General features: G+C 34.2%; 1 protein-coding gene across 2 annotated transcripts in view; it reads right to left on the minus strand.

The window, feature by feature from the left end:
• Positions 1–12,002, minus strand: part of MAP3K7 (mitogen-activated protein kinase kinase kinase 7) — a 76,510-nt gene that overhangs the window by 44,089 nt on the left and 20,419 nt on the right. For both annotated transcript variants that reach the window (XM_023517704.1, XM_023517703.1), the window contains exons 6-9: positions 8,997–9,121; positions 5,580–5,708; positions 3,781–3,911; positions 1,911–1,992 (exon numbers count right to left, since the gene is read on the minus strand). In XM_023517704.1, the coding sequence (XP_023373472.1) occupies positions 1,911–1,992; positions 3,781–3,911; positions 5,580–5,708; positions 8,997–9,121 (467 nt within the window). The remainder of the gene's footprint in view (positions 1–1,910; positions 1,993–3,780; positions 3,912–5,579; positions 5,709–8,996; positions 9,122–12,002) is intronic.

The raw sequence follows: 12,002 nt of genomic DNA on the forward strand, positions 1-12,002 counted from the left end.
TCAATATTTGGCCCAAGACAACTCGTATTCTTTCAATGTGAAGCAGAAAAGAAAAAAGATTGGATACCCCTGAAAGCAAGTAATTGGATATATGAATATAGAATTAAGGTATGGTATGGAAAAAAAAAGTCCTATATAGATGGCATAAAAAGCCATAACAGTGAATGAGATTACCAAGGAAATGAGTCTGCAGACAGACAAATGAAGAGGCTGAATGGAGGGGCCCTGGTCACTCTGCCATTTATTGGCTGGGGAGATGAAGAATAATTAGCAAAGCAAAGTGAAAATACACTTTTCTGGGAAGCAAGAAAAGGAAAGAAAGAAAGAAGAAAGGGGAGGGAGAGAAGAAGGAAAACAAAGAGGAAGAAAGAGGAAAGGAGGGAGGGAAGGAGAGAGGAAGAATAATGTTAGAAAGGAAAAAAGGGAGGAAGAAAAGTGAGAACAAATGGCCAGAGATGTCACACGAAACCCAGGCCAGTATGGTGTCTTGGAGACCAATAAGAAAGCATATTAAGGAGGAAAGTGCAATGAACTGTTGAGTCAAATGCTGCTGAGAGGCCAAGATGAGAACTGAAAATCACTCCTTAGGTTTAGTAATGTAGGGATAACTAGTGACCTTGATAAGAGTCATGGTATGCAGGAAGTCTGAATGGAGTCAGTGCAAGAGGGAAGCTGGACAATGCAAATACAGATGACGTGTGCTCTGGGGAAGATCCCAGTAGAAAGGGCTGAACTGATATGCAAGAGAGAGGGGAGAACTGCTGGAAGGGCAGATGGGATATAATGCACATGTACAAAGGGTTACTTGTGGTTATTAGCATGAGGAGTTCAGCCACAGGAACTGATAGCTTAGGAAAATTCAGGGTGGCTGGGCACAGGTGAAGGTAGGTGGGTGGATGTAGTGAGGGTGCTTGTAGTTTAGTCAAGAGAATTTGGGAGAGGGGCTAGAAAGCTGAAAATTATTCATATTTTTACTGAAGATTTTCAGTAGAACTGGAATTTGATAATAACCAAATAAGAGACTAGTTTAAAATACATAAAAACTAAATAAAACTAGTTTAAAAAAATAAAATTGAGGTGGGAGAAATAAGAGAAATATTTGTTGATAAAAATAAAATTTTAAGTGCACTGTAAATACATACCTTTTAGTTTTAATTAATTAAATGCTTATATTTTGAGAAATGCCATTACATTTTGAGAAATACAATATTTCTTTTTTTTTTATTAAATGATAGCTGTGTACATTAATGCAAACATGGGGTACAGTGTAGTATTTTCATATACAATTTGAAATATTTTCATCAAACTGGTTAACATAGATTTTGTGTCATTTACTTAGTTATTGTGTTAAAACATTTATACTCTAGTTCTAGAAAAGTTCACGTGTACCCTTGTTAGACAGACCATATAGGTGATCTTTCCAGTCACCCTCCCTCCATACAATATTTCTAAGTTACAGTATTATTTCTATTTTTTTGATGACTATGAATTACACATCCACTACTTTGTATTTTAGAAAACTGAGGAACTTTTAACAGCTTCTTAAATAAGAATCTCTGTAGAAGAGAACTAATGATAAGAAAATATACATTTTCAATAATTCCTAATAAGATCTGATCTAGCAGTACCCATGTAAAAATTATTTTTCAAATTAAGAATATTTACAGCAATACAATATCCAATCTTTTTACATATAACTATGCAAAAATTCTAAGGCATGGAAGCAAGTCTTCAATAACTCTTTAATCTGGGTGCTTTATGAAGACTAAGGCACCTGGAAACTCAAATTATAGTCAATCATATGAAATGAAGGAATTAAAATGCAAATGGAGACATCATTCATTGCTTCTTGATTATAATTTCATGAGACAAAAAAATCAGGTCACTACTCTTCCTCCTGGTCCATTTACCTGTGCTGGTAGCAGAGTTGCTCTGCCCTTCATCTGAATACTGACAGGGATACTGTAATGGCTCATCTGCTCCTGGAAAATACTATATATAAAAAAGTAAATCACTTAAAATTTCTTTAATGCAAATTAAATCCTTCTAAGATTAACCCGAAGAGTATATGTGAATTATTTCTTTGTTGTGGGATCACCCTATAGCAAAGATGATGCTTTATTTTTTCTAAGGTAGATACTGAATTTGTAGTTGCTTAAGTTTTTGATTTTACAAAGATGATAATACTTTACTCTTTTTTGAATTTAAATTGTAATCAATGCCATGCACCTACCTATGAGTCTAGTTTACAGAGACTAGACAGTCTTAAAGAAAACACCCAATATTTCTCTAGAGGAAAATATAAAATAGAAGATAATTGTGATAATTCCTCATAATTATTTATAACACATTTATTAAAATTTATGTTCTTAGAGCACTGACATAAACTTCCAAATTGTTGCAATGATTGTTAGTCTGACAAGTGAAACTGGTATACTACAGGATAATTGTTGGAATTAATGTTTTTAAATATCAGGAGGCTAGATCATGAATGTCCTTCCATAAATTGAAGACACAATGTTGAAAGTTGTTGAATGTTGATAAAAAAAATTAGAATTTAGAAGAAAAAAAGGAAAGGTATTTCCCTAAAATTAGACAAAGCACATATAAACACAATCACAAGTCAAACAATTCATGTATCCTGAAGTTTTAAGTTATCTGACTATACAGACTAGGTTGTTTTCTAATGTACCTTTAGGGCCTAGGGTTCTATATAATATAGCTAGTATTCAAATATGATGGTAAACCTGAACCAGATTAGTTCAACCTGCTTTGTTTAAGTAATTTCCAACAGGCTGAACAAATTTAATCTTTCATCATTTAAGAAACCACTCTGTCTTTATATAAGGAGATCACAAGATTCTTCCACTGAATAAACTGCCCTTAAATTCAGGGACTTTCAAAAGTTATCTTTTTAAAGCCAAGGTACCAACTGACAGTTTTTGTGAGTATAGCAAAAACTAGAGGTGGAAATTATTTCAAATAATTCTAAAAGTCTTTAATCTGCAGTCTAGAACAATTTGGTAATCAGTTTTAAAGGATTCTTCCAAATTAGTCTATAAATCTTAGAAGTTTAACTTTTTACTGGCACACAAAATCCTGAAAATATGCAATAAAAAGCAAAATAGTAAAAAATATCACTCAAATACATGTGTCTGAAAATGAAACCTCTTCCCTGTCTTACATAAACCACTAAATGCTTGATGAAGACTGGTATTAAAAAAACCTAAAATCTCATTTAGCATGTATTGGAGTCACAATACACTTCAGTCCTGTGAAGGCTTTCAAGATAACTCAGTTTCTCTCACATTACAGACTTGCTCACTAATGGAAGCAGAAGGAAAAAGCAAGCCAAAAACCCAGTCTGGTCATTTTTCCATTAGAAAAATTTATATCAGAGGTTCTCAACCTTCCTAATGCTGCGACCCTTTAATACAGTTCCTCATATTGTGGTGACCCCCAACCATAAAATTATTTTCACTGCTACTTCATAACTGTAATTTTGCTACTGTTATGAATCATAATGTAAACATCCGATATGTAGGATGTATTTTCATTGGTCACAACCCATAAGGTTGACAACCACTGATTTATGTTTTCCTTTAAATAACATTTTCTCTTGTGATTATTTGAGTAATGAATGCTCATTCTAACTTAGAAAATACAGAAAAGTATAAAGCAGAATATAGTCATAACATTTATTTTACTTTGAAATTGCATTAAAACTCAGTATATGTTAAATTCCCCTAAATCCAAAGCCCCTCAAAAGAAGGATTATACCCGCATTAAGTGAGTCATTATCTTCACAATTTCCTCCATTGACGGGCGCTGAGAAGGATCTTTAGACCAACAGCGAGTCATCAGGCTCTCAATGGGCTTAGGTAAATTTTTGATCAGTGGTGGTCGAGTACCTATAATTGAAAATTAGAAGTGGGGGAAAGAACATATTTACCCAAGGAATTGTGTAAGCTTTTATATGTATTTCCAAAGCAGTATTTATTTTATAGATCTTACAATTTGTGATTTACAATTTAGAGTAATGAAGGTATACTTTCTGTCTTTTAGGTTAACATTCATTCTACCTGTGTATATTTTTATAAAAGGGACACTACATCTTTTAAAAAGTTAAATAAAACATTTTCTAACATTTTATAGTAACAGTAAGACTGAGAATTAACAATACTTTATTTGTATAAACTTTTTTTAACAAGTAACAATGGCTTAGTGTGTTAAGAAAAGTAAAATGATGACTTGAGAAAACCTTTCTTGAATTATATTTTTCAGATTCGACTGAAAAATCATCTTACACATCTAAAAACGGGATCACTTACATGTTATATTCACTGACTACCAAATAGCCCTTTTGTGTGGAGGGTCATTTTGCATTTCACATGCTGAAAACTGCCAACCTTTTGTAATTACCAAACCTGTGATATTACTAGTAAACTCCCTACTTAAACAAGTCCTGGAATATAGGAGAGTTTTGTAATTTTATCAATTAACAAGTCAGTTTTTTTACTTCTTAATTTATTGAACTGAATCATTTACTGACAATGACAGAAAGAAAGCAAACCACCTTAGTCAATGTTCCAGCTTTCTTTATGACGATACTAAACGTAACCTTAAAGGCAGTACAGGAAACTGGTAAAAACAGCTAACACTACTCAGAAGATGGCTGTTCACAGTCTATGAACAACCTACATGTCAGGCAGATAGTTGTTTTTGTCACTTGTGGAATAATGTATGAAAATATCATCAATCAAAATTATTATCATCAATTGGTAGAAATGAAGTAATTGAGAGTTATGTTAAAGTTAGGAAGGTTAAGTAACATTTCTTCATCAAGAGATTATTTTTCCAAAGCAAATGTGAGATAAGATCATTATTAGAGGTAGAAAAGGAACAGGAGGGATGCAAGGACATTGACCCCGTAAGTCAATATGACTCACAGGCATTCAAGTCAGAAAGATCTGGATTTGAATCCCAGTTATTTAACCAGTTAGAAGTCTCAGTTTTCTAACTGGTAAAATGAGGCAACAGGATTCATTCTCAAGAATGGGTGAGAATATAAAAAGGGTATGTGAAGCTTTTTGTGTTTTGTCTATGAGCTTAAGTGACAACTCTTTGCTCTCTCTCCTTAGCAAGACCCTTCTTCAGGAGAAAAAGGCTGCTGCTCCCCAATTATCTTAATCATGTGAGAGATTTTATTTATGTATTTATTTTTCTCACAGAGTCCCATCTGATGTTTCTCTACCTTAAGAGAGAGTCTGTGTAGACAGGTGGCTCTGTCTGTGTACTGATGGCCGCACTCTAATGAGCACAGCCAACAAATGTCCTCAACCTTATGTGAGGGCAAGGGCTGCTTCCAATACTGCCCTGCTGGACTTTGGGACACAGAGAGGGGCAGAGATTGGAAATAGGAAAATGGTCTAGTAACAAAGACTTTATACAGTATATTAATGTTAGAAATAAATGGCCTTCTTCAGGGAAAGGGGCAGGGAAAAAACCTTCCAAATAGAAAATATACAAAGATATAAAAAGATATAAAGTACATTCAAGAAAAACTTCTTTTTACAAACCATTGTGCACAGCCCACATGATCCTGAAAGCTGGGCCACCAATCTCATCAAAAGGTTTCCGACGGGTTATCACTTCCCAAAGGATAATACCCCAGCTGAAGACATCACATTTTTCACTGTAATTACTACCTAGAAAAAAAAAAAAGATAGTATAATCTCAAGACATTTTTATAACAACACTTGAAGAAAAAAAACAATCAAGACTTTCAATTCATAATTGCTAAGTCACGGAAGAAGCCCAAGTGCCCATCGACCCATGAATGAATCAATAAATTGTGGTATATATACACCATGGAATATTATGCAGCTTTAAAGAAAGATGGAGACTTTAGCTCTTACATGTTTACATGGATGGAACTGGAACATATTCTTCTTAGCAAAGTATCTTAAGAATGGAAGAAAAAGTATCCAATGTACTCAGCCTTACTATGAAACCAATTTATAGCTTTCTTATGAAAGCTATAACCCAATTATAGCCCAAGAAGAAGGGGAAAGGGGAAAGGGAGGGGAGGGGAGGGAGAGGATGGGTGGAGGTAGAGTAATTGGTGGGACCACACCTATGGTGCATCTTATAAGGGTACATGTGAAATTTACTAGGTGTAGAATATAAATGTCTTAACACAATAACTAAGAAAATGCCATGAAGGCTACGTTAACCACTTTGATGAAAATTTCATATTATATAAAAAACTATCACATTGTGCCCCATGATTGCATTAATGTACACAGCTATGATTTAATAAAAAATAAATAAATAAATAAAAATAATCAAAAAAAAATCAAGACTTCAAGAAACAGCTGTTTTCATAAGTTTGCAATGGGTATCTTGGATAAAATAAGAAGTTATCACATGATAACTAAGCTAAGAAATTAATCTTTCTGAAGTACTTCAAGTCTTCTTAGCAAATACAATTTTTAATAAATTAAGAATCAAGAATACATCCAAAACTCTACTTTGAGAAGTCAGTTATTTTCTACCTTTTTTCATCAAGAGGCAAAGACCTTATCTTTATGTATTCAGACTAATGATTTCTTTGGGACAGAGTATAAAACATTTATACATTCCTTTCTGTAATATTTTAATTTTAAATTTGCTTTCCATTCTCTGATAGGATAGCACTATTCTGCTATTAAAGCAAATCAACTTTCTAATTTAGTGTTACAAAATAAACTCCACATATAGTGAGATAAAATCCTTAATTTTTCAAACTTAAGCAGTTGCATGAAAATCATGGATAACAAATTCACAGTTAACAGATTATAAGGCAAAATTTATAAGACTACTAAGTTGGTGGGTGAATCAGCACAAAGAAAAGCCCTCCTCAAACAAAAAAACCCAACCCACCATAAGAATGAACATCAGCTTTACATGCTAAGAAGCATGCCGTACTCCAACGTTTCAACATTACAATCTATTCTGGGTACAGGCGCAGCCAGTTGACTTCTTTCTGATATGAAGATATCTACCCAACCTATAGTCTGAGCTTTGTTGCTTTACCTAAGACAATTAATGGTAACTATTACTTTCATATAAACAAATATATTTTATCTCCATACTATAGTAACACTGTGCCATTTTAACTGACAGATATATTATACAAGTTTATATTTTCAAAACAGTGCCAAGTCTATGTATTCTGTATATGGCACAGAAGGTGTTATTTGATTTTGTGTTAAATTTTAGTAGACCACTTGATGGTCTACTAACAAAGACTTTACACAGTATTTTAATGTTAAAAATAAATGGTCTTCTTCAGGGAAAGGGGCAGGGAAAACCTAAATTGTTGTGTTTTAAGACAGTCTTACTCTGTCGCCCTGGCAGTGTTGTGGCATCATAGCTCACAGCAACCTAAAATTCCTGGGCTTGAGCAATCCTCTTGCCTCAGCCTCCTGAGTAGCTGGGACTACAGGTGTGAGCCACAACACCCGCCTAGTTTTTCTAATTTTAGTAGAGATAGGGTCTCACTCTTCTCAGGCTGTTCTCAAACTCCTGAGCTCAAGCAATCCACCTGCTTCAGGCTCACAGAGTGCTAGGATCACAGGCATGAGCCACTGCGCCTGGCCAGTCTACTAATTTTTTAATTGCATTTGAGGGCAAAAGAGTTCCACCCAAGCAACCAGTTAGATAACTATAGATAGACAACTATAGTTACTTATGTATATCTAATTATAGTTAGATAACTAGTAGATAATATAACACCCCCCAAAAATCTTTAAACTTTATGCAAAAATAAAAAGAAAACATAATAGGACATGATTAATTGAATATGTCTGAATTTTATGGGCATTCATACTTGCTAACATATAAATCACATATAATTTGTATGTTCAATTTAATTTTTTTCATTTAAAAGATAATTTGATGTTTTTATACAGAAACCAAGCATACAATTCACAGACTGATCTTTTAAAACCTGAGTGAGAAATGGAGGTTAAAAGAAAAAAAAGTAAACATTTAAATTTGTCCTTAACTTGTAGTCCTTACTATCATATTTCTGCCCAATTACTTGCTTTCTTCTTAAGACATACTCACTTAAACTTTAGGGTTGCCAATATTCAGTCACTAGGAAACCAACACAAAGGCACAGTTGATTCCTGTTAGCACTGGTGTTTATGTTCTACACAGTCTCTGTGAGTGATGAATTATCTAACACCAAATCAGTGCTCCTAGAGGGAAATCCAGGACCAAGTTCCTGTGGTTTTGTTAACTGATCAGTACGTAACCTTGTTTCATGTGTGCTTCTGCTTAAAGACACCTCATTTAACATATATGTTAACTTATTAATATGAATCATAACTCATGGCTAACAGCATGCTGCTCATGCTTGATGAAGCTAATGTAACACAGGTCTTTTCTCAGGAAGACAAGTCATAGTCTTCTCATATTTAGGTAGTACTAGCTTGAGGGCCAGCAAAATTACCAACAAAATTGACAAAAATGTGGTGCTAAACAGATCACAAGAAGGACACCTGTTTATAGTACGAGAACTGAAGTAAAAAGGTGGATTGTTCCCTTATCATACGACCTCAGCTAGGAACATGTGTTAGATGACTCTGCTCTGAGCTGGCAATTCTCTACAAGTAACTATGAATGTACCAGAAAATTAACTTGGGGGTTGTACATAAAGCTTGGGGTTATAAATAAATTTTGAGATTATGAAATCTATGAATGAGAATCAACTGTATATATGCCTGAACTTGCATAGATGATTCCGGACAATTTAAACCTTGCTATAACATTTAGGATATAAAGCTATACATAGTATTTATTTAATACCTCCACAGACTTCAATATATACTCTATAGTTACACACTGTGCATAAATAAAACCACAGAAATGGGGAAAATCTACAAACACAGCTGGACTCACATGGGGTGAGGTAGATTACCAATCGTAGAATGCTTTCGCCATTTTACCTTCAAAAACTTCAGGTGCCATCCAAGCAGCACTTCCCTTGTTATTGGTCATGTGTGTCTGAATGTCACAGGCTGTGCCAAAATCACAAATTTTTAGAACTGTGCCCCCTGCAACCAGCAGTAAGCTGTTAAAAAATACATATAAGTTACAAGGCCAATATTTAATCTACAACAAAAGAGATATTTGTGGAAATTAAAAGTTAAACAAAATGAGTATTACCATTCAACTTCTGGGAAATGTTATTTGGGGACTATACCAGCCTAATAGCTCAGAGGAGTGTCAGCAAAAATTAACTGACCATGATCCAGCTCTCTTAGAGAAGCTTCTAGACTCACATTTTTATATCTCCACAATCTTTCCTGACTGTACATCTCTCTGGGCAAAATAAAACATGGAGTTTAGAAAACTTCCAGTCAAATTGATCTTATGGTGTCCTGAAATGGAAGTTTAATCATATATAAGTGTTAATTTAAAAATAACATTATATAATTTAAGTTTAAGAAAATAAAGTTAAATAAACCCATATAGAAGGAAAAAGGTCCTCAATTTAAACATCTTCACTTTGAAGATACTTACATAAATATTCAATCTCTAAACCATTTTTATGTTCAGAATATGTGTGTTTGGGAGGAATAAAAATTTATTATGGTTCAACTGACCCAATGGGAGATTTCTAGAAAACTAAGAAAGATTTTGACTTTCTTAGTTTCCACATTACCTACCTAATTACAATTGCCGAGTTACACTCAAAAGGTTGTGCTTTTGAAGATAGAAATAGACATGGATACTATATTTTACAGACTTTTAACTATAAATCTTGTAAACTTTTTATATCTGAGATTATTCATTAAAATTATTATTTTAGTCCAATGTGCTTAAGATATGCCAGATAAACTACTATTCACATCTCCATACTACCAAAAATATTTCCATGGTAAATAAAATACTACTATTCACATCTCTGTATTACCAAAAATTCTTCCTTAATTCAAGAATGCTAAATGCAACTTACCTCTGTATATACGTCAACTAAAAAACAAAATTTTCCCTGTCCCAGTGTTCTTGTTCCAACTCTTATACCATTTACCCAAGAAAGTTTTAAGAACTCTGTAACTGTTTTCCTTGTTTTATCCTGATTCATCTAAGCTATGATGGCAATTTTTCTCAGTGACTTCTATATTAGTACTTCTTTACTCATAAGACTTGTAATAGTTCACTAGCTATGACCATAACATTCAAGGCTCACTGAAATTTCTTTGTAGGCTTACTTTCATATAAATAAGATTTAGAATATATTTTTATTTCTGCTGTTCGTGTGAATGAACTTGGAAGATAAATAAAACAGGGACACAAGCACAATCTGATACCACATAGAACTCCTCACCAGACCCTCAGGTGTTTTCTTCACATACCAATCTAAGGAACTCCTCCGATCACAGTACTGGCAGGTTTTCTAATGGCAGTAAGATACAGCAGGTGTTCATGTATATTCAATTATATATAAAAGCACAGCCGCATCAAAGAATTTTCTTTTCCCCAGTGCCTTCTGAAACATCGGTTCTAATTCTAAAGTCCAATTTGTATAATAGGTGCCCCAAAGACAATTTGCAAGACGGATCCAATCATCAAGAGGATCAAAAGGAATGAATGACCTAGACCAGACCTCTTATGAATATGTTAATGAGATTTAATAGCAAGGGAGAATCCCTACCTATAATCGATCTTAGAAAGATATATTTGGTCTAATTAGGTCGATTAAATAAATGTAAAATTCATGGCTGGATGGGATTTGGGGATAGTTGTTTACACTGCTTAACTAATGCAATCTGAAAGGTATTAGAAAATGGAAACGGTTTCCTTTTATAAGCCATTTCTCCATATACTGTGCAATAACTAGCCACTTCCTCCAAAGCCAAACAACCTACTCTAACGCAGAAGAAAAGGAACACTTTATGGGGTTGCATCTGATGGTTTCAGACCCCTCAAAAAAAAGAAGGCTTTGTCTTTATCCAGTGTGTGCCTATGTCCTTTGAACCATTAGTCCATTTGTTGCTGGATAACAGATATTATTCTCATTAGTTTGCTTTAATAATTCAACTCTGTGTTGATAAAGGGGGGAAACAAGAGAAAAAAGATATGTCTTCTTCACTAGTTAAGGCAGGTAGCTAAGATAACAGTGTCAGAAGTCAAGTTAAAAATGTCATTATTTTACCAGGGAACTGGGGAAATAGAAATCAGTTTAGGACTAGGAACAGTGATAAGGTACACTAGCAAGAACAGCCATTCTAAGAATTGGAACCTACGTAGAGTGTATTAGATCAAACATGAGCGTGACAAGTGACACCCAGAAGGGATGTTTTAGTACTCTAAACCAGTATCGAGAGAATGGAAAAACTGAAGACTATGCTGATTTCCTAGGGGGAACCTCGAATCTGAAGACTGATGTGGTGGGTGGGGGTGGCATGAGGGAAGCTATGTGGGGACTTTTTTACTTTGTCACAGCTGAATAAAGAAAACACATCAGAGAGAAAAAAGAACGATACATTTTACATGTATGTTTTCTTTAACTGAATAGCTACAGAACAACCCCCCAAATTTTAGCTTCTCAAAGTACTTATCTAAGGAATTTAGAAGTTTTTCAAAGTTACAAGGGTTCTTAAGAAGAACTTCCGAATATATTCCATCTCTACTCAGATGCCACACGGCAGGGGCAGAGTGAGATGTGGAGCTGACAGAGTGTAGAAGGACGCTAATCAAAGGGTTTTTATTTTTAAAAATAAAAATCCCATGAAACACAACATCTAAAATCCGAGCTTAGATATATGACTACCATAATGAAGGTGAGTTAAAAATAAATATTGAGTATGCCAAAAAGAAAAAAGAGGAACTCTTTGTACAGCAATCAAGTTGAACTAGGGAGTGGGGTGGGGGTGGGGGGCGAGAAAAAGTGAGAGACTGACAACAGGGCAGAACTTACTTATTACTTAACATAGTACCAGAACTTA

This window comes from Otolemur garnettii, unplaced genomic scaffold (assembly GCF_000181295.1).
Source record: "Otolemur garnettii isolate 467f Iridium unplaced genomic scaffold, OtoGar3 scaffold00118, whole genome shotgun sequence".
NCBI lineage: Eukaryota > Metazoa > Chordata > Mammalia > Primates > Galagidae > Otolemur > Otolemur garnettii.